Source organism: Tenrec ecaudatus, chromosome 18, assembly GCF_050624435.1.
Source record: "Tenrec ecaudatus isolate mTenEca1 chromosome 18, mTenEca1.hap1, whole genome shotgun sequence".
Classification (NCBI taxonomy): Eukaryota; Metazoa; Chordata; class Mammalia; order Afrosoricida; family Tenrecidae; genus Tenrec; species Tenrec ecaudatus.
The window spans coordinates 16,397,927-16,415,771 of NC_134547.1; the positions used below are offsets into that span (position 1 = coordinate 16,397,927).

At 47.0% G+C, this 17,845-nt stretch overlaps 1 protein-coding gene across 1 annotated transcript; it reads right to left on the minus strand.

Moving 5' to 3' along the window:
* Positions 1-863: 863 nt before the first annotated feature.
* Positions 864-9,274, minus strand: LOC142431625 (cell adhesion molecule CEACAM1-like). The gene is made up of 5 exons (XM_075536641.1): positions 9,211-9,274; positions 7,787-8,140; positions 4,812-5,090; positions 3,748-3,935; positions 864-1,148 (listed from the first exon to the last, which is right to left on the minus strand). The coding sequence occupies exons 1-5, from the start codon at positions 9,272-9,274 to the stop codon at positions 864-866; spliced, it is 1,170 nt and encodes a 389-aa protein (XP_075392756.1).
* Between the last annotated feature and the right edge of the window lie 8,571 nt (positions 9,275-17,845).

Sequence of the window (17,845 nt, forward strand, 5' to 3'; positions counted from 1 at the left end):
TTCATGACAATGTTGCAAAACTAGGCATCAGATTTCCAGTTGCCACATCCTCAGAGTGGGCAGCCAATTCCTCCTTCTTTGTCTGCTCTTTGTCTGGAAGCCCCCCTGACACCTGTCGACTTCAGGTGACCTTGCTGGCATGTGAACCACCAGTGACACAGCTTCCAGCATCACAGCAACACACAAGGCACCACAGTGAGACAAACTGACAGACACGTGGTAGATGCCAACGCTGGCTGGTATTTATTGAGAGGTTTGTGCATCAGGGTCTGTGCAGAATACATGTCCCACATTTGGTCGTTACGGTCATTCTGTCAGGTACATAGGATTCCCATCTTACAGATGAAAATGTGAGTCTTGGGTGGTTAAAAAACCCTGTCCGAAGTCTGAGAGCAGTATGAGGGTGATCTGGCATCTGACTTCAAGCCGTCCTGCTTTCAGGGATAATAAGAATCAAATCCCCAAACTCACCGCCATCCGACTCGTAGCAGCCATGTAAGTAGCAGTTAGAAATCATAACATTGATGGAACATTATTTTTCATGGATCATTTGCCAACAGTCTAATTGAGGAGCACATTCAGGTTGTAACACGAGCTTATAAAGCAGCGCTCTTAGTGCCGTTTTCCGTGAGGAACCTGAGGCTCAGAGGAATTCAGGATCTGGCACGACTCCACACCTGCTGGTCAGTGTTGTTGTAGGAAACTTGGACACAGCTTTGGTTCCGCGCCCGCCCTGGACCACGTTACCAGTGCTTACCCTCAGTATCTATTCACTGACATTCTGGCCCTGGGGACGTTTCCCCATGTCGCCCACCACGGCTAGACTTGGTCTGTGCTGAGAAGATGTAGGAGGGGATAAAGTGTCACTTACCACTCCTACTCAGGATGAGGGAGTCACTTCTGATGGCACTGCCTGGGTTGGAGACCTCATACTGATACTTCCCAGCATCCTCCATCCTGACAGGGTTCATGGTGAGGGAGCTGTTGTCCTGGGACAGCTTCATCCTCTCCGTGAGCCGCAGTCTCTCACCCTCATGGAACCAGGAGATAGAGATTCCGTTGTGTTTGCTGAGGCAGGTGAAGACCACGAGGCCTGTAGTCTGAGACTGTGGTGTTGCTGGCCTGGATGGAGGGCTTGGCCAAAGACTCTGTGGCAACACAGAGGAGGGGACTGAGAGGGGCCCTGGGCCTGGTGATCTCCATTTTCCTAGGAGCTCTCAGCCAGCTTACAGGGCACACCATGAGCTCTAAAGGTGACCCAGAGGTTGCCCTTAACCTTCCAGAGGTGGTGCGTCTGTCCAGGTGGAATCTGTGAGAGCAGGTGATCCCTCCCCTCACTAGGAAGTAGCATCACAGGTGTTCCATAGGACCAGCACAGGGCCTCTTCCCAGCTCCTCTGTCCACCAGCCTGTCACTGGGAGGGATTTTTCTCTGACAGACATTACTGTGAGCCTTTCTAGCCCCTCCTGGGACGATGTGAGAGATCAGGCTCTTCTTTAGTAGGCAGGGCTGTGCATGTGGGGAAGGCAGGCTGCAGGCCTCCTTTAGCTCAAGGGCAGGAGAGATTAACATACAGATGGGAAGGGAGTTCTCTTTTTTTCAACAGGATGTGAGGGATAAGGGACACTGGTGGTTACTTGTGTTGTGATCTGCAAGGTCAGCAGTTTGAAACCACCAGAAGCTCTGGGAGGATCGGCTTTCTACTCCCTTAAAGAGTTACCATCGAGAAACTCACAGGGGCAGTTGTACCAGTTTTACAGGGTGCTGTGATTCGGCATTGACTTCATGGCAGTGAGCTGAGATGTGAGGGAATGTGCGCAGCCTGGCCAATCTTCACAGCTTTAGAAACCAGAGAATTTCCTCTCTAAAGGATTTCACAGTCTGAAACATGTTGCTTCCAGGGTGTGGGTTGAGCATCAGGTGCAGGAATGTTCCACGAGAAACAGTCATGAAGCTGTTGTCCGGTCTGTCCCGTTGATTCTGACTCACAGAGACCCTATGGACAGCAGAGCAGAACACCGCTGTTCCTATGTCTGAGCCCATTGTAGTCAGTGTGTCGATCCACCTTGTTCAGGACCTGCCTCTATTTCCCCAGACCCTCTGCTTTACCAAGCACGATGACTTTCTCCAAGACAATTCTTTCCCTGCAACATGTCCAACTTACTTGAGATAAAATCTCACCCCTTGCTTCTAAGGAGCGTACTGGCTGGACTTCTGCCATGCCAGACTTGTTCTTCCTGGTACGTTCAATATTCTTTGCCAACACCATCCTTCAAATGCATTGACTCTTCTTTGATCTTCCTCATTCAATAACCGACTTTGACATGCATTGAAAATACCATGATTTGGGTCAGGCGCACCTTAGCCCTCAAGGTAACATCCTGACTTTTCAATACTTGAAAGCAGTGGTTCTCAACCTTCCTAATGCCGCGACCCTTTAATACAGTTACTCATAGTGTGGAACTATATTTTTGTTGCTAGCTCATAACTGTAATCTTGCTACTGTTATGAATCAGGTGAACCCTGTGACAGGGTTATTTGACCTCCAATGGGGTCGGGCCCCAAAGGTTGAGAATCTCTGCTTTAAAGCATTCTTGTGGAGCAGATTGACCCCAGTGCAATGGATCCTTAGAGTTTAAGAAAGGCTAGGACTCTCAGCCCTCTCTATAAATTATGGAAACCCGTGACAGTCGGACTGTCTCCTATGTCTGGGTCTGGAAAGTGTCTCAGCGTTGAGTGAGTGCTATCTCATCCTTTTCCATCTCTTTCTAGAGAGGAAAACAACTGAGTTTCTTCTCTGACAGGTCTCTATGTGCACGGCGTCCTGCTTTCAGAGGTTTCATGTGGCCCTGCCCCTTCCCTTCCAAGCAGAGACGTCTGGGTTGAATCGACCTAGTTTTCCAAGTACGTTTCATGACACATTGTGTTCCTTTGTGAGTGCTCTGTGTCCGTGTCACGCAGCCTTGACAGCTGAGACTTTACAGGTAGATGCAGCTTCAGATGCTTCAGTCCCAGGCTTTTCCCTCTTTTCTGCAGCCTGACCTGGCGAGGTTGAAGCGCTGAGGGCTGAGTGCTCTCCTGGCTGCACATTTGCTCCACTGCTTGGTGCAACCAGGGTGGGGCCTGAACCAGGTGGGGGAGGGAGGGCTAGGGAACAGAGCAGGGGACATAGCTCCAGCTAGCACATCACCCCACTGGGGCTGTGTCAGCCTCTCTTAGCAGGAACATGTGCTCCTGTGCACTGTCATAGGACGCTCACTATACACACTAAGATCCGGAAGATATGGAGTCCGTGAAAGAAAACAAAGAGAAGATGGAAAGGGATCAGTTAGTGACAAAGATAGTAGTGAGCCTTGAGCATATTTCCTGCTTCCGCCACTATGAGACTCCCACCCTGCCACCCCACCACCCCCACCACCCACCCGACCTCCCACCTCCCACATTCTTAGGAGTTTCCTGAGATTGAGATAGCTCCCTCCTACATTCCAGTCTAAACCCAAGGTCTGCCCTGATAAATAAAAGAGCAAGAGGAGCCAGGAGTCTCCTGGGATGCAGTGGGAGGGGTGAGGGACAGAATTTGGAATTTCTGTGAGCCTAGACAATAACTCCTTTCAGAATTTTTCAGAAAAGCAGACTGGCCTCCACCCCAAAGCTCAGGGCTGCCATTCCAGGGAGCCACTTAGCAGACGCTTTGAGTCTTGGCTGGGGTTCTACTGAGCCAGTGGCAGGGTTATGGACACAACAGACATTGTTCTCACTGTCACCCACAATGCTGTCGGGGATAAGGAGCTGCTGTGTGGATTGCCTGTAGGTTTCATTGATAAACCAAGAAGACTGTGCAGACAGGTAAGAGACTGATTGACAGGTGAGGTTGATGTTGTTTCCTGGAGAGTAATGCTCAGCTGAGGGGGAGATGGTGGGGGTGTCAGGGCCATCTGGAGCAAACAGAACAAAGCCATGTTGTCATGTACCAGAGGGAAGCGCCACATCTTCCCTCTGAGTCTTGATATTTTTTAAGTCCGACAGAATAAGCCCCCTTTTTTCTCTGAGCCTGATTTTGAGACTACTGACCTGCTTCTCCAGCTCAAGCTTTGACCCTGGCAAAGTCATTGACCAGGAGCAGCCCCACCCCTTCTTATCACCTGTATGACTCTGCTTGCCTCTATTTCTCAGAGAAAGGATGCCATGGCCAGCAACTGATGGTCCATGTACTTAGACCTGAGTAGCCTAACGCAGACTGGCTTCCGACAGTGTGGAATTGGACTGTAGTCCGTGTCATGGGGAAACAGAAGATACTCACTGAGGTGTTAGTTTATTGTGTCTAGCCGATAAACACATGGGGTTAATTGAAGGGCAGAGCGATAAATGGCTCAGTGAGACTTGCCTTTCTAGTTCTCCGGTCTTTTGCTATATGATGGTTGGACCATGGTGCAGCTGTCTTAGCTAGTTCCCTGCTTCAGTTGGCAAGGCTCACTTCCTGCAAGACATCCCTGAGGAGAAGCCACATGGACCTACCCCATGCAGTTCTGAGTACTGGAGCAGCCGTGGGGAGACCCCTGTCAGTGCTGAGATGCTCACACATTCACTGATGCTGCTTTCCTCCCACAGTTGGTATCATACTGTTTTGTGAGATGGAGGAGGACTTTGTGGATTGGTGTTGGACATAGGGGTTAATGTTGGACTTGTGGGCTTGGGCAGCACTGGATTGGGAAGTTTTCTTGATGCACACTTAACCCTTTATATAAAACTGTCTCTTATACATGAGTTTCTATGGATTTGTTTCTCTAAAGTACCCAGACTAATACACTCACAGAAAATATTCAGGAAGATTGGGTCACTATGACTGGAACTCACTGGGTTCCTGGTTCTACATTCATAAAATCCTGATTCATTCCTTGTGACAGTGTGTACGGTGAGAGACCTGTTGTCCATGGACAGCTCCAGCCTGGAATTGTCCGGGAGGCTCTGATTGTGTATCAGCCACTGGGAGGTTGTGGTCTGAGTCTCAGGTTCACACAATAAGGTTACAGAGCCCTGGTCCTCTACATGGTAGGAGCTGTTGCTCTTGATGGAGGGTTTGGGTAACTTCCCTCTCAGAGAAAACACAGAAAATATTTACCTCACTTGGTACCTTTGATTCCTGCAAAGGTATCTTTCAATCGAGTTGGCATTGTGTTCCTTGCAGCCAACCTGGAGGCTTTGCCATACTTGTCTTATAAGAAAATTGCCTAACAATTTGAGTATTAGCGAATATAAGGCTTATCATCGTGATTCCTGATTCTATCACTGAAAAATATCTCACATTTCTTCTCAAATTTTCATGAAGGAACAGGTCTAGAGATCAGAGATCATTCACGGCCTCTCCTGACTCTTCTCTGATCAGCTGGCTGCTCGATTGACGTGTGTTCTTCTCTGGAACTTGTGTGTGCTGCAGTCCCCGAGCTCTCCAATTCTACGTTGCCAGCCCAGGTGTGCTTTTGTGAAAATTCTCTTCAAAGATATTCTAGATGTGGGTAGAGATGGGTCTTATTATTCTCCAATCTTAAAATAGGGGACAGCCTGGTCTGGTGACTGGGTGCTGCGTAGAAATTACACTCAGTGAGACTAGGAGTAAACTCAGTGGTCAATCCAGTGGTCAGGCCACGAGGTCAGGAGATGGGGAAATTCTCCTCAATATTTTATGGTGACTGAGGAGAGGTCATGGCCCAGTGATCTAAAACCAAGGACTAATCTAGAAAAGAGTGAGTGAATAACTAGGAATTGGCTGGCTTTGTTAGTAGGAACAGTTTCTCTCTCGTGGGTCTTTAATGACCCTTGTTCCTTGACTGAGAACAGGTGGGATCACGTCTGCCTGTCCTGAAATACATGTGGACAGTTCCACATGCAGAGGGGTCACTAGCATGGAGTGAGGAGAGCATGCACTTGCCATGGGTCTGGCCATGATGGACAATCTGTGTGGAGTGGACTTGAATATAAATTTGATTAAAGGTTTAAATGTCTCCCATCTGTGAAAATGATTGTAGATGAGTCAAAGATCCAAGACCACCTGCTGGAAGGAATATTTGTAACAGAGAACACTAGATGCGTTCAGCCCAAGACCTGATGGCCAGCAAAGATCACTGTACCATCAAAAGGATGATGCTGTCGTCAGTTTGAAATCCGGGGCTCCCTGGGTGGGGAGAGACAGGTGAGCCTGCTGAGGGGACAGAATGGATCAGAAGGAAATCCTGAGGTATCTCAATGCAGAAGGAGGGAAGACATCAAACTAGAAGAGCTGCTGTTAGTCAATGCGGAAAAGAGGTCCTCGTCACTAACTGCTCACCGAGATTGTGAATCGTTCACTTACTCACGCACTGTTCCTTCCTAGAGCAATGTATTCCCCGCTGGATCACGTGTGCATGAGGAGGGAGGAAGCAAAGTCCTCTCCTTGGTGCTCCAGTGGGAGAGACACAGCACCGTCCTGTCAACACAGCCATGGCGCCCCTCCAGTGTGGGGAGCGCGTGGATTGGCTGGATGGACGTGGAGGCCTGTGCTGCCTGCCCATAACTTCCTTACTGAGTGTGGAAGGAAGTAGCTTAGGTCTTAGGTCAAGCAGCAATCACTATTCATCCGTCTGACTCCTTCCCTTCCCCCACCCTCCACCCCCATAAAAATCTCTTCCTGGGGGTGTCTAAGAAGAAAGAATCTGAACCTGTGACTGCTTTCACGGTCCACTCGCTCAATAAGGCCACCCAAGTTGGGGGAAGGTTAGGGCTGCCTACAGCCAGATCTTGGTGTGAAACTGATCTGATAGTCATGATCCCTCCCTATGAGCCTGATTTAGCAGTTCTCTCCATGCCTCAGTTTCCCCTCAGTAAGATCAATGAAAGGATAAATAGTATCTAGTTTGCAAGGCTATCTGAAAGAACCTTACCATATTCACAAGGCCTAACTTAAAACTAGCTACAGAGGATGTACACAAGTACTTCCTTACAGAGTGACAGTCTCAGCAACCCACAGGGGAGTTCTACCATAAGCTAGAGGGTTTCTATAAGTCAGCACTGACTCGATGACAGTGAGGTTTAGTCTTTTGTTTTATTATCTTCTCCACTCACCAGAGGACTTCACAGATGGAAAATTACTACCTTAAGCATCTTCTCCCCTCTTTCTAACTCCTGGGGACACTGACCTTCCTGTGGAGTTGTCTAAATAAACTAGGGTAGTCCACTAATGGTCCGGGGCACTGGTCTACCTCTGGTCTCCAAACTGACCCTCAGGGGAAGGACACAGTTTACTATTCACTGACTAGAACAGCTCTTGGAGCTGAGCTCTGGCTCCAGGAGCCCCAAGACTCTGAAGTCAGTCAATTGTTGCTCCTAGTCAGCCCTGCCCAGGGGGTGAATAGGGAATCCTGGTGACAGGCTCCCCAGGCTCAGGAGGCATCAGGCCTAGGACAGGGTGTGGAAAGGCCTTCTGGAGCATGAGTCTGTCTGTGAGGACCCCGCAGTCACTCAGGCCAGGACCTCACCAAATGCTCCAGGGTCAAGTTCAGTGGAAGAGTCAGGAGACGGGGTGGGGGGTGATTGAGTGACCACCCCTTGTTTAGTTAATGCTCCTCAGAGGATCCTATCCTCAAGGAATGTCTGCAGGGTCTGGATTCAGGAGCGGAATTCTGATGGAAAAGCTCAAATCCAGGAATGGACTAGAGCAGTGAGTGCAGCTCAGTAAGGGATCCCGACCTGTCAATCATTATCTTACAGTAGAATTAACCCTCCCCACACCCAGATGTCAGAGAGAATTACTCACGGAATACAAGGATCTGTTCAGTCAGTGACTCAGGCACTCCGTCTGTCTTTGTTATTAGTAGTGTGTAGGTTCCCGTGTCTTCCAGAGTGACCTTCTGCAACAGCAGGGACCCATTGGGGTATGTGGTCTCTCGACCAGTGTGGGCTGACCCTCTAGTAAATGTTCCAGAGGATATTACATATGTTCCAATGTGATTGTTATCTCTGCTGAATCCTTTATACCAGTTGTAGAATATAGCCTCTGCTTGTGAAGGATTGCGGAGGAGAACATCCTGTCCTTCAGCAGCAGCTTGGGGCACAGATTCCAGGGTGAGCTGGGCTGTGGTGGGTGGGCTCCAGGAGAGTAACAGGGAGACTAGGAGGGAAGAGAGAGAAAGTGACATGAGCACATGGACGAGTGTGTTCCGGGGGGGGGGGGGGGTGGAGGAAATTGCACCCTTGTGTCTGAGCAAGTCCCTCTCAGACCTGGGACATGGAGGGAGTGAACCTGAAGGTCAGCACTGCTGAGTGTCTTTGATCCTGTCAAATGTCTTGTGTCTCACACTCTCCCCAGGTGTCTGCAGGGCTCACTCATTCATGGTTCTCAGGTGTCTGCTCATGCTCAGCAGCATCCTGGGAGCTCGCCTTCCCTGACACCTCGTCTACAGACCTCTGTCCCCACGACTGTCCTGTCCCTGCCTCTGTGTCCTCCATGGTGTGGTATCAACATCTGATCTCACATGTAAATCTGTTTACTGATCTATCTCCATCTCCCCTAGATGTGAGCCTAATGAAGGGAGGGGGGCTGTACCCCTAGTACCTAGACTGGGTTCAAAACCCTCCTGGAGGGATCAGTGAAGGTTCTCTTCCACGTCCTAGAGTTTCCTTGTCCGTTCCTGAGGTGGGTCGGCAAGGACACTGTTTAGAGTCCTTGGTCTAGGCTTTCCCTAGCTACTATACTGACATACATTTTTTAAATGCTATGAGTTTTAAAAATGCATTGTTTAGGGATGGTTAATTTGGGAAACATACTGCACTTGAGGTGTTACACCCTCTTACCAGTTCTCATGGTGCAATAGGGGATGCATTTGGCTGCCAACCCCAAGGGCAGCAGTTTGAACCCACCAGCTGTGCCTCGGGAGCAAGATGGCGCTTTCTGCTCCAAGAAAGATTCACAGCCTTTGAAATTCTAAAGGGCAGCTCTCCTCTGTGCTGTAGAATCACTGTGAGTCAGAGCTGACTTGAAAGCAGCACATTTGTCCTTTTCTTTGCTGTTTCTTAACCAATTCCAGTTCCCTGACATTTCCTGTTCTGCCCCACCTCCTCCTTCTGCATCCTCTCTACTCTCTCAGGAGCTTTCTGTCACCTCCCAAACTCTTGACATCCTGGGGAGACTTCAGGGATTCTGTTCTCTCACTTCCCCACCCTAGGGAATTATCCCCTTACCTGTGAGCAGTGCCCCCTGCCAGGAGCTGTGCCCTCTGCTGGGAGTGACTGAGGGGCGCTGCATGGGTCCCTGCTGCTGCTCTCTGCTCCCTCTGTGGGAAGAACTCCGGCCCCAGAGCTGCTCACAAAGCTGGTGCCCTAGAGGTGTCAGCTCTGCTGTCCTTCCTTCCTCTGAGCACCAAGTCTTGTCCTGGGGTGGTGCTTCCCCAGGTCATGTGGGCTGGGGGCGGAGTCTGGTCTTGGAAGCCTCTCTCTTCCCCTCCCTTTCAACTTCTGCCTCTCGGCTTCCTTCATTCCCTTTCTTCTGCACTATAGATTTCCCTTCTAACTGTTGCCTCTGACTTCTCATCCTTGACCCTCCCCCTCCCACCCCACCCTGGTTGCTGGAGTGAGCCCAGTGCTGGACCTAGGCCTCCAGGGCTGTGTCCTTCCCAGAGTCTTGGCAGGGGGCACAGTTCTCATGGTTCTTCTTTGATGTGTGCCTTTATTGCCATAATTGTCCTCTGAGCACTGCTTTTGATGAGTCACAAAGATGTTGGTACCCTGTGCCTTTGTTCATGTTTAATTTGGGAATTTTATCATAGAATTTTTTATTTCTTCTGTTGCCCACTAGTTTTTTAGCAGGGTGTTATTCATTTCCCATGTATCTGATAATTTATTCCTTAATCTGCCTGTTACTGATTAGGAGCTAAATGAAGTCCTTTATAACTTCAATCTTTCCTGTTTGCCATGATGTGGTTTCTTAGTGCAATTTTGAGAATTCTTGTGTCCTTGACTTTGAGGTGTGCACATACTGAAGCCTTTTAGCTCCTTCAGATGGTGCCTCAAGTCCTCTTCACTTTCAGCAAATAGTGCTGTGCCATCTGCATATCTGATTTTTTGTTTGTTTATAAATCATTTTATTGGGGGCTGTTCTAGCTTTTATAACAGTCCACATATCAATAGTATCAAGCACATTTGTGCATATGTTGCCTTTATCATTTTCAAAACATTTTCTTTCTACTTGAGTCCTTGGTGTCAGTTCCTCTTTTTTCCCTCCCTCCTACCCTTGTAACACCTTGACAAATTATAAATTATTGTTATTTGAATTTCTTACACCATCCGTTGTCTCCCTTCACCCACATTTTTGTTGTTCATCCCCCCGGGTGGAGGGGGTATGTTTATACATGGGTGATTGTCGATCAGTTCTCTCTTTCTCCCCCTTCTACCCCCACCCTCTCCTAACATCTGGTATCACTAATCCCATTACTTTTCCTGAGGGGTTTATCTATCATAGATTCCATGTTTCAAGAGCTCTTGTCTGTACTAGAGTACATGCTCTGGTCCAGTCAGATTTGTAAGGGAGAGCCAGGGTCATGATAGTGGGGGTGACGAAGCATTAAAGAACTAGAACTGTGATTCTCAACTTGTGACAAGGGTTGCCCCGTTCATACCAGTAGCAAAATTACAGTTATGTAGGAGCAATGAAAATAATTTCATGGTTGGGGGGGTCACCACAACACGAGGAACTGTATTAAGGGGTTGCGGTATTAGGAAGGTTGAGAACCACTGAACTAGAGGAATGTTGTGTGTTTCATAGGTACTATACTGCATCTTGGCTGACTCATCTGTCCCTGTGACCCTTCTGTGAGGGCGTGTCGAATTGTCTTCAAATGGGCCGTGAGTCTCCACTCCTACCCCCTTCGTTCATATCTACATGATTGTTTATTTGGGGTCTCTGATGCCTGATACCAGACTCCATCATACACCTCATGATCACACAGGCTGGTGTGCTTCTTCCTTCTATGTGGGCTTTGTTGCTTCCCTGCTAGATGACCACATGTTTGACTTCAAACCTTTAAGACCCAGACACTATATCTTGTAATAGCCAGGCACCATTAGCTTTCTTCACGACATTCGCTTATTCACTCCTTTTGTCTTCAACAATCGTGTAGGGAAGGTGAGCATCATTGAATGCCAGGTTATTAGAAAAAAGTGTTCTTGCATTGAGGGAGGACTTGAGTAGAGACCCAATGTCTGTCTGCTACCTTACTACTTAATATATAAATATGTGTACATAGACCTATATCCCTATCATTATATATTAATAAATTTACATATATACATGCCTATATGTATACCTCTATTATATAAAACTTTTTCTTATAAACATATGAGTGTCTATGAATTTCTTTTCCTAGTCTACCCAGGCTAACATACCATTTCTTGTAAGGTTGGCTTGATTTTTACAAATGTCCTTCATTGCTGTTGATCTAGAAAAGTATTCATTTGCCACCTTAATAGAGGAGCAATTTTGCTGAGCATATAATTTTTGATTAGCAAGTTCTTCAAACTTTTATATATGCCATCCATTGCCTTCATGCCTCTATGGGATTTTGGAGATAGGAATGTTTAGTCGTATTGGTACCCTTTTGTAGGTAACTTCATTTTCCCCAACCATCTTTCATAATTCTTTTCTTGCCTTTGGTTTTCAAAAATTTGAGTATTCTACAGCTTGGTGATTTTCTTTGGGGGCCTATCATACTGAGGATTTATTGAGCTTCTTGAACGCATAAGGTCTCATCTTAGGTTAGGTATTATCTCCAAGAAATCTGGAGATTTTTTTCCCCAAGAAATCTTCAGCTATTTCCCCTAAGGGTTTGTTTGTTTGTTTGTTTGTTTCATTGTCTGCTCCTGTTCTAGAATTCTCTTGATAGTGTCCCAGGTAATTTTTAGGCTTTCATCAGGTTTTTCATTCTTATTTTCAGATTATTTCCTTTGTAGATTTGATTTATAGGATTTCACTCCAATCTTGCATATTCTGTCTTTCATTGATTTTATTCTACTCATTAGTCTTTTTTTTAACCTTTTTTTACATCATTTTATTAGGGGGCTCTTTTTTTTATTTTATTAGGGGCTCATACAACTCTTATCACAATCCATACATATACATACATCAATTATATAAAGCACATCTGTACATTCTTTGCCCTTATCATTTTCAAAGCATTTGCTCTCCACTTAAGCCCTTTGCATCAGGTCCTCTTTTTTCCCCCTCCCTCCCCCCTCCCTCCTCCCTCATGAGCCCTTGATAATTTATAGATTATTATTTTGTCATATCTGGCCCTATCCAGCGTCTCCCTTCACCCCCTTCTCTGTTGTCCGTCCCCCAGGGAGGAGGTCACGTGTAGATCCTTGTAATCAGTTCCCCATTTCCAAACCACTCACCCTCTACTCTCCCAGTATCACCCCTCACACCCCTGGTCCTGAAGGTATCATCCACCCTGGATTCCTTGTGCCTCCAGCTCCCATATGCACCAGTGTACATCCTCTGCCCTATCCAGTCCTGCAAGGTAGAATTCGGATCATGGTAGTTGGGGGGAGGAAGCATCCAGGATCTGGGGGAAAGCTGTATTCTTCATCAGTGCTACATCACACCCTGACTGACTCATCTCCTCCCCTACACCTCTCTGTGAGGGGGTCTCCAGTGACTGACAAATGGGCTTTAGGTCTCCACTCTGCACTTCCCCCTTCATTCACTATGGTAAGATTTTTTTTTTTTTTGATGATGCCTTATCCCGGATTCTTTGGCACCTCGTGATCGCACAGGCTGGTGTGCTTCTTCCATGTGGGCTTTGTTGCTTCTGAGTTAGATGGCCGCTTGTTCACCTTCAAGTCTTTTTTTTTTTTTTTAACAATTTATTGGGGCTGATACAATTCTTTTCACAGTTCATACATATACATACATCAACTGTATGAAGCACATCTGTACAGTCTTTGCCCTAATCATTTTTTTCTCTTTTCTTCTTTTACATTTTATTAGGGACTCCAACAACTCTTACCACAATCCATACATATACATACATCAATTGTATAAAGCACATCCATACATTCCCTGCCCCAATCATTCTCAAGGCATTTGCTCTCCACTTAAGCCCCTTGCATCAGGTCCTCTTTTTTTTCCCCCCCTCCCTCCCCTTTCCCCCCTCCCTCATATGCCCTTGGTAATTTATACCTCGTTATTTTGTCATATCTTGCCCTATTCGGGGTCTCCCTTCCCCCCTTCTCTGCTGTCCCTCTCCCAGGGAAGAGGTCACATGTGGCTCCTTGTAATCGGTTCCCCCTTTCCAACCCACTCACCCTCCACTCTCCCAGCATCGTCCCTCATGCCCTTGGTCCTGAAGGTATCATCCACCCTGGATTCCCTGTACCTCCAACCCTCATATGTACCAGTGTACAGCCTCTGTCCTATCCAGCCCTGCAAGGTAGAATTCAGATCATGGTAGTTGGGGGGAGGAAGCATCCAGGATCTGGGGAAAGCTGTGTTCTTCATCGATACTACCTCACACCCTAATTAACCCATCTCCTCTCCTAGGCCCCTCTATGAGGGGATCTCCATTGGCCGACACTTGGGCCTTGGGTCTCCACTCTGCACTTCCCCCTTCATTTAATATAATATATATATACACATACATATATACATATATACATATACACATATATACACATACATACACACACATATCTTTTTTTTTTTTTGCATGATGCCTTATATCTGGTCCCTTGGGCACCTCGTGATCGCACTGGCCGGTGTGCTTCTTCCATGTGGGCTTATTTGTTTCTGAGCGAGATGGCCGCTTGTTCACCTTCAAGCCTTTAAGACCCCAGACACTATCTCTTTTGATAGCCGGGCACCATCAGCTTTCTTCACCACATTTGCTTGTGCACCCATTTGTCTTCAGCGATCCTATCATGGAGGTGTGCAGTCAATGATATGATTTTTTGTTCTTTGATGCCTGGTAACTGATCCCTTTGGGACCACTCGATCACACAGGCTGGTGTGTTCTTCCATGTGGACTTTGTTGCTTCTGAGCTAGATGGCCGCTTGTTTATCTTCAAGCCTTTAAGACCCCAGTCACTATCTCTTTTGATAGCCGGGCACCATCAGCTTTCTTCACCACATTTACTTGTTCACCCACTTTGGCTCCAGCCGTTGTGTCGGGAGAGTGAGCATCATAGAGTTCCAATTTAATAAAAGAAGGTATTCATGCATAGAGGGAGTGTTTGAGTAGAGGCCCAAGGTCCTTCCGCCACCTTAATACTTGACCTATAAATATCGACACAAAGATCTATTTCCCCAACCTCCTATATATATTTGCATGTACATGTCTTTGTCTAGACCTCCATGAATGCCCTTTGACTCCTAGCTCTTTCCTCCATCTCCCTTGACCTTCCTCCTGCCCTACTACCATGCTTCATCGCCACCTGGGCTAGAGTATACCTCTTCTCTAAGCAACCTTACCCTCGATCATTTCCCATCAGGCCTGCCACTGCCCCTTCTCTACCCTTTGGGGTCCCGTGTTTTTCCCTTGTCCCTGGGTTTGTTAACACCACTTCCTTACCCCCCCTACCCCCCACCCCAAGTCCCCCCGGAACTGTCGGTCCCGTTGTTTTTCATCCAGATAGTTCATCCAGCCTGTCCTATTCAGACAGACCTGTGGAGTCACTAACATGCACGAAAACTAGACAGAGGAACACAAAGCAACAGTATACAACCAGACAACAAAACAACCAAAACAAACCACTGAAAAAGAACAGAACAAAACAGTTCACAAGAGAAAAGCTTGTAGTTAGTTCAGGGATCTTTGCTGGCCCTTAGGAGCGTTTTCCAGTCCAGTCTGTTGGGGCACCACGCCCTGGCCCCAAAGTCCACTTTCAGCATTCCCTGGGGACCTTGCCACTCCATTCCCTTGCTGTTCCGCTGCACTCCCCCAGTGATTTGCCTCGGTGTGGTGGGATCAGGTCAGGTGCAATTCCCACACTGTGTCTCCGGTGCTGTCCCCTGTATCGCCCTTAGTCACTGAGGGGCATCATGTCTCATAGTAGGGCCAGCCATGTTTTTCTCTCTGTGGACTGGCTGCTCTACTCAGGAACATCATCATCATGGCCTGGTGGGCCAGGCTGTGCTCCACTCTCTCCTCCTGCCCCTTCATCTGCTCCCGTGTGCTCTGATCAAATATGTCCATCTCCCATAGCTGCAGGGTCAATGTCGTCCTTTGGAACAAGTTCTTTTCGGGGGAGGGGCAGGAATCCACTTAATTTATGGTGCTGGGGCCAGCCTCCCAGACCTCTCCACCGGTTCCGTCCTCCACGCCGGGATATTGCATTCACACCTTGCGACACTGGGTTGAAGTCTGGTCCCACTTTCCCTGTGGAGATATAAACCATACCCTCCCCTTGGGTGGATTAATGCCCCATTTCTGTCATGCTGATTGTACTTACCTCAGGGGACTCATGTTGTACCTGTCCCTTTGGGTCTGGCTTACCTCGCTTAACATAATTCCTTCCAGCTCTTCCCATGAAATAACGTGTTTCATGTGCTCATCGGTGCTTTTTAGTGCTGCATAATACTCCATTGTGTGTATGTGCCAAAGTTTGCTAATCCACTCGTCTATCGATGGAAACTTAGGCTGTTTCCAAGTCTTTGCTATTGTGAATTGTGCCGCAATAAACATTGGAGCGCATATGACTGGTCGTGTTTTATTTGCTGCTTCAACCGGGTATATGCCCAGTAGAGGGATGGCTGGGTCGTAAGGTAGATCAATTTCCATTTTCTTTAGGTATTGCCAGATTGCTTTCCACAGTGTCTGTACAAATCTGCACGACCACCAGCAGTGGAGGAGGGTTCCTATTTCACCACAGCCCCTCCAACACTTGTTGCTCTCTGATTTACTGATCTGAGCTAGCCTGAGGGGTGTTAGGTGGTATCTCATGGTTGTTTTGATTTGCATTTCTCTTATGGCAAGGGACTTCGAGCACTTTCTCATATATTTATTGGCCATATTGATCTCCTCTCTAGTGAAAGTTCTTCTCATTTCTTTTGCCCACTTCCTTAGGGGGTTAACTGTTTTCCTCTTTTTGCAGGTCACGATGGTGTTGTAGATTTTAGTAATGAGCCCTTTGTCTGACGTGTCATTACTAAAAATCTTCTCCCAGTCTGTGGGTTGCCTTGTCACCCTCTTGGCAAAGTCTTTCGAGGTGCACAGGTGTTTTATTCTTATTAGATCCCATTTGTCGATTTCCAGATCACCTGTGTGTGTCCCCTTCCCTGTTGCAGTGAGCCTATGTGCTCCCTGGGCCAGTGCTCTGAGATTAGTCCCGATTCCCTCCTTAATGGTCCTGATGGTTTGGGGTTTGACTTCTAGATCTGTGATCCACCTTGAGTGTATTCTTGTGCATGGGGTGAGGTAGACGTCTTGTTTCAACTTTCTACATGTGGATATCCATTGTTTCCAGCACCACTTATTAAAGAGGGCATCTGCTTCCCACTTGACGTTTTTGGGACCCTTGTCGAAGATCAGTTGTCTATATGCTGATGATTTTACTCCTGGGCTTTCTATTCTTTTCCACTGGTCTGAGTGTCTATCACTGTGCCAGTACCATGCTGTTTTGACCACTGTAGCTGTGTAGTAGGCATTAAAATCAGGTAGGGCGAGTCCTCCAATTGTGTCCTTCTTCTTGAGGAGTTCTCTGCTAATTCTGGGTTTCTTCCCTCTCCATATGAAGTTGATGGTCAGTTTTTCCAATTCTTTGAAGAAGGTTGATGGTAATTGGCTTGGTATAGCATTGAACTTGTAGAGTGCTTTAGGAAGAACTGTCATCTTTACTATGTTCAGCCTACCTAACCATGAGCAGGGGAGCTTCATCCATTTGTGAAGGTCACTTTTGGTTTCCTGTAATAGGGTTTTATAATTATGCTTATATAGGTCTTTAGTATTTTTTGTTAAGTATATTCCTAGGTATTTCAGTTTGTTCTTGGCTACTGTGAAGGGTACTTCCCTCTTAATCGCCTCTTCCATGGCCCTGTCCGATGTGTATAGAAACCCTACCGACTTCTGTTTATTGATCTTGTATCCTGCTACTCTTCCGTATTCCTCTATTGCTGTAAGTATTCCAACTGTGGAGTTTTGGGGGTCTTCAATGTATAGGATCATGTCATCTGCAAATAACGATAGTTTCACCTCCTCCTCTCCCAACTGGATCCCTTTGATGTCCTTCCGCTGTCTTATGTTGTTAGCCAGAACCTCCAAAACGATATTGAATAGAAGAGGGGACAGGGGGCATCCTTGTCTTGTACCCTTTTTCAGTGGTATTGTTCTTGTCTTTTCTCCATTGACTATGATGTTGGCTGTTGGTCTTTCATAGATAGCTTGTATGAGCTTGAGGAACTTACCTTCCAATCCTATCTTCATGAGTGTTTTGATTAGGAATGGATGCTGGATGTTGTCAAATGCTTTTTCCGCATCTATGGATATTATCATATGGTTTTTATCCTTTTTCTTCTCGATGTGGTGTATGATATTGATGGATTTTCGGATGTTAAACCATCCCTGCATCGCTGGGATGAATCCTACTTGGTCGTGGTGAATGATGTGTTTGATGTTCCTTTGTATTCTATTGGCCAATATTTTGTTAAGGATTTTTGCATCTATGTTCATTAGAGATATTGGTCTATAATTCTCTACACCTGTGGGGTCTTTTCCCTGTTTGGGTATCAAAGTAATGCTGGCTTCGTAAAATGAGTTTGGGAGCTTGCCGTTCTTTTCTATGTTATGGAATACTTTGTGGAGGATCGGTGTCAGCTCTTCCCTGAATG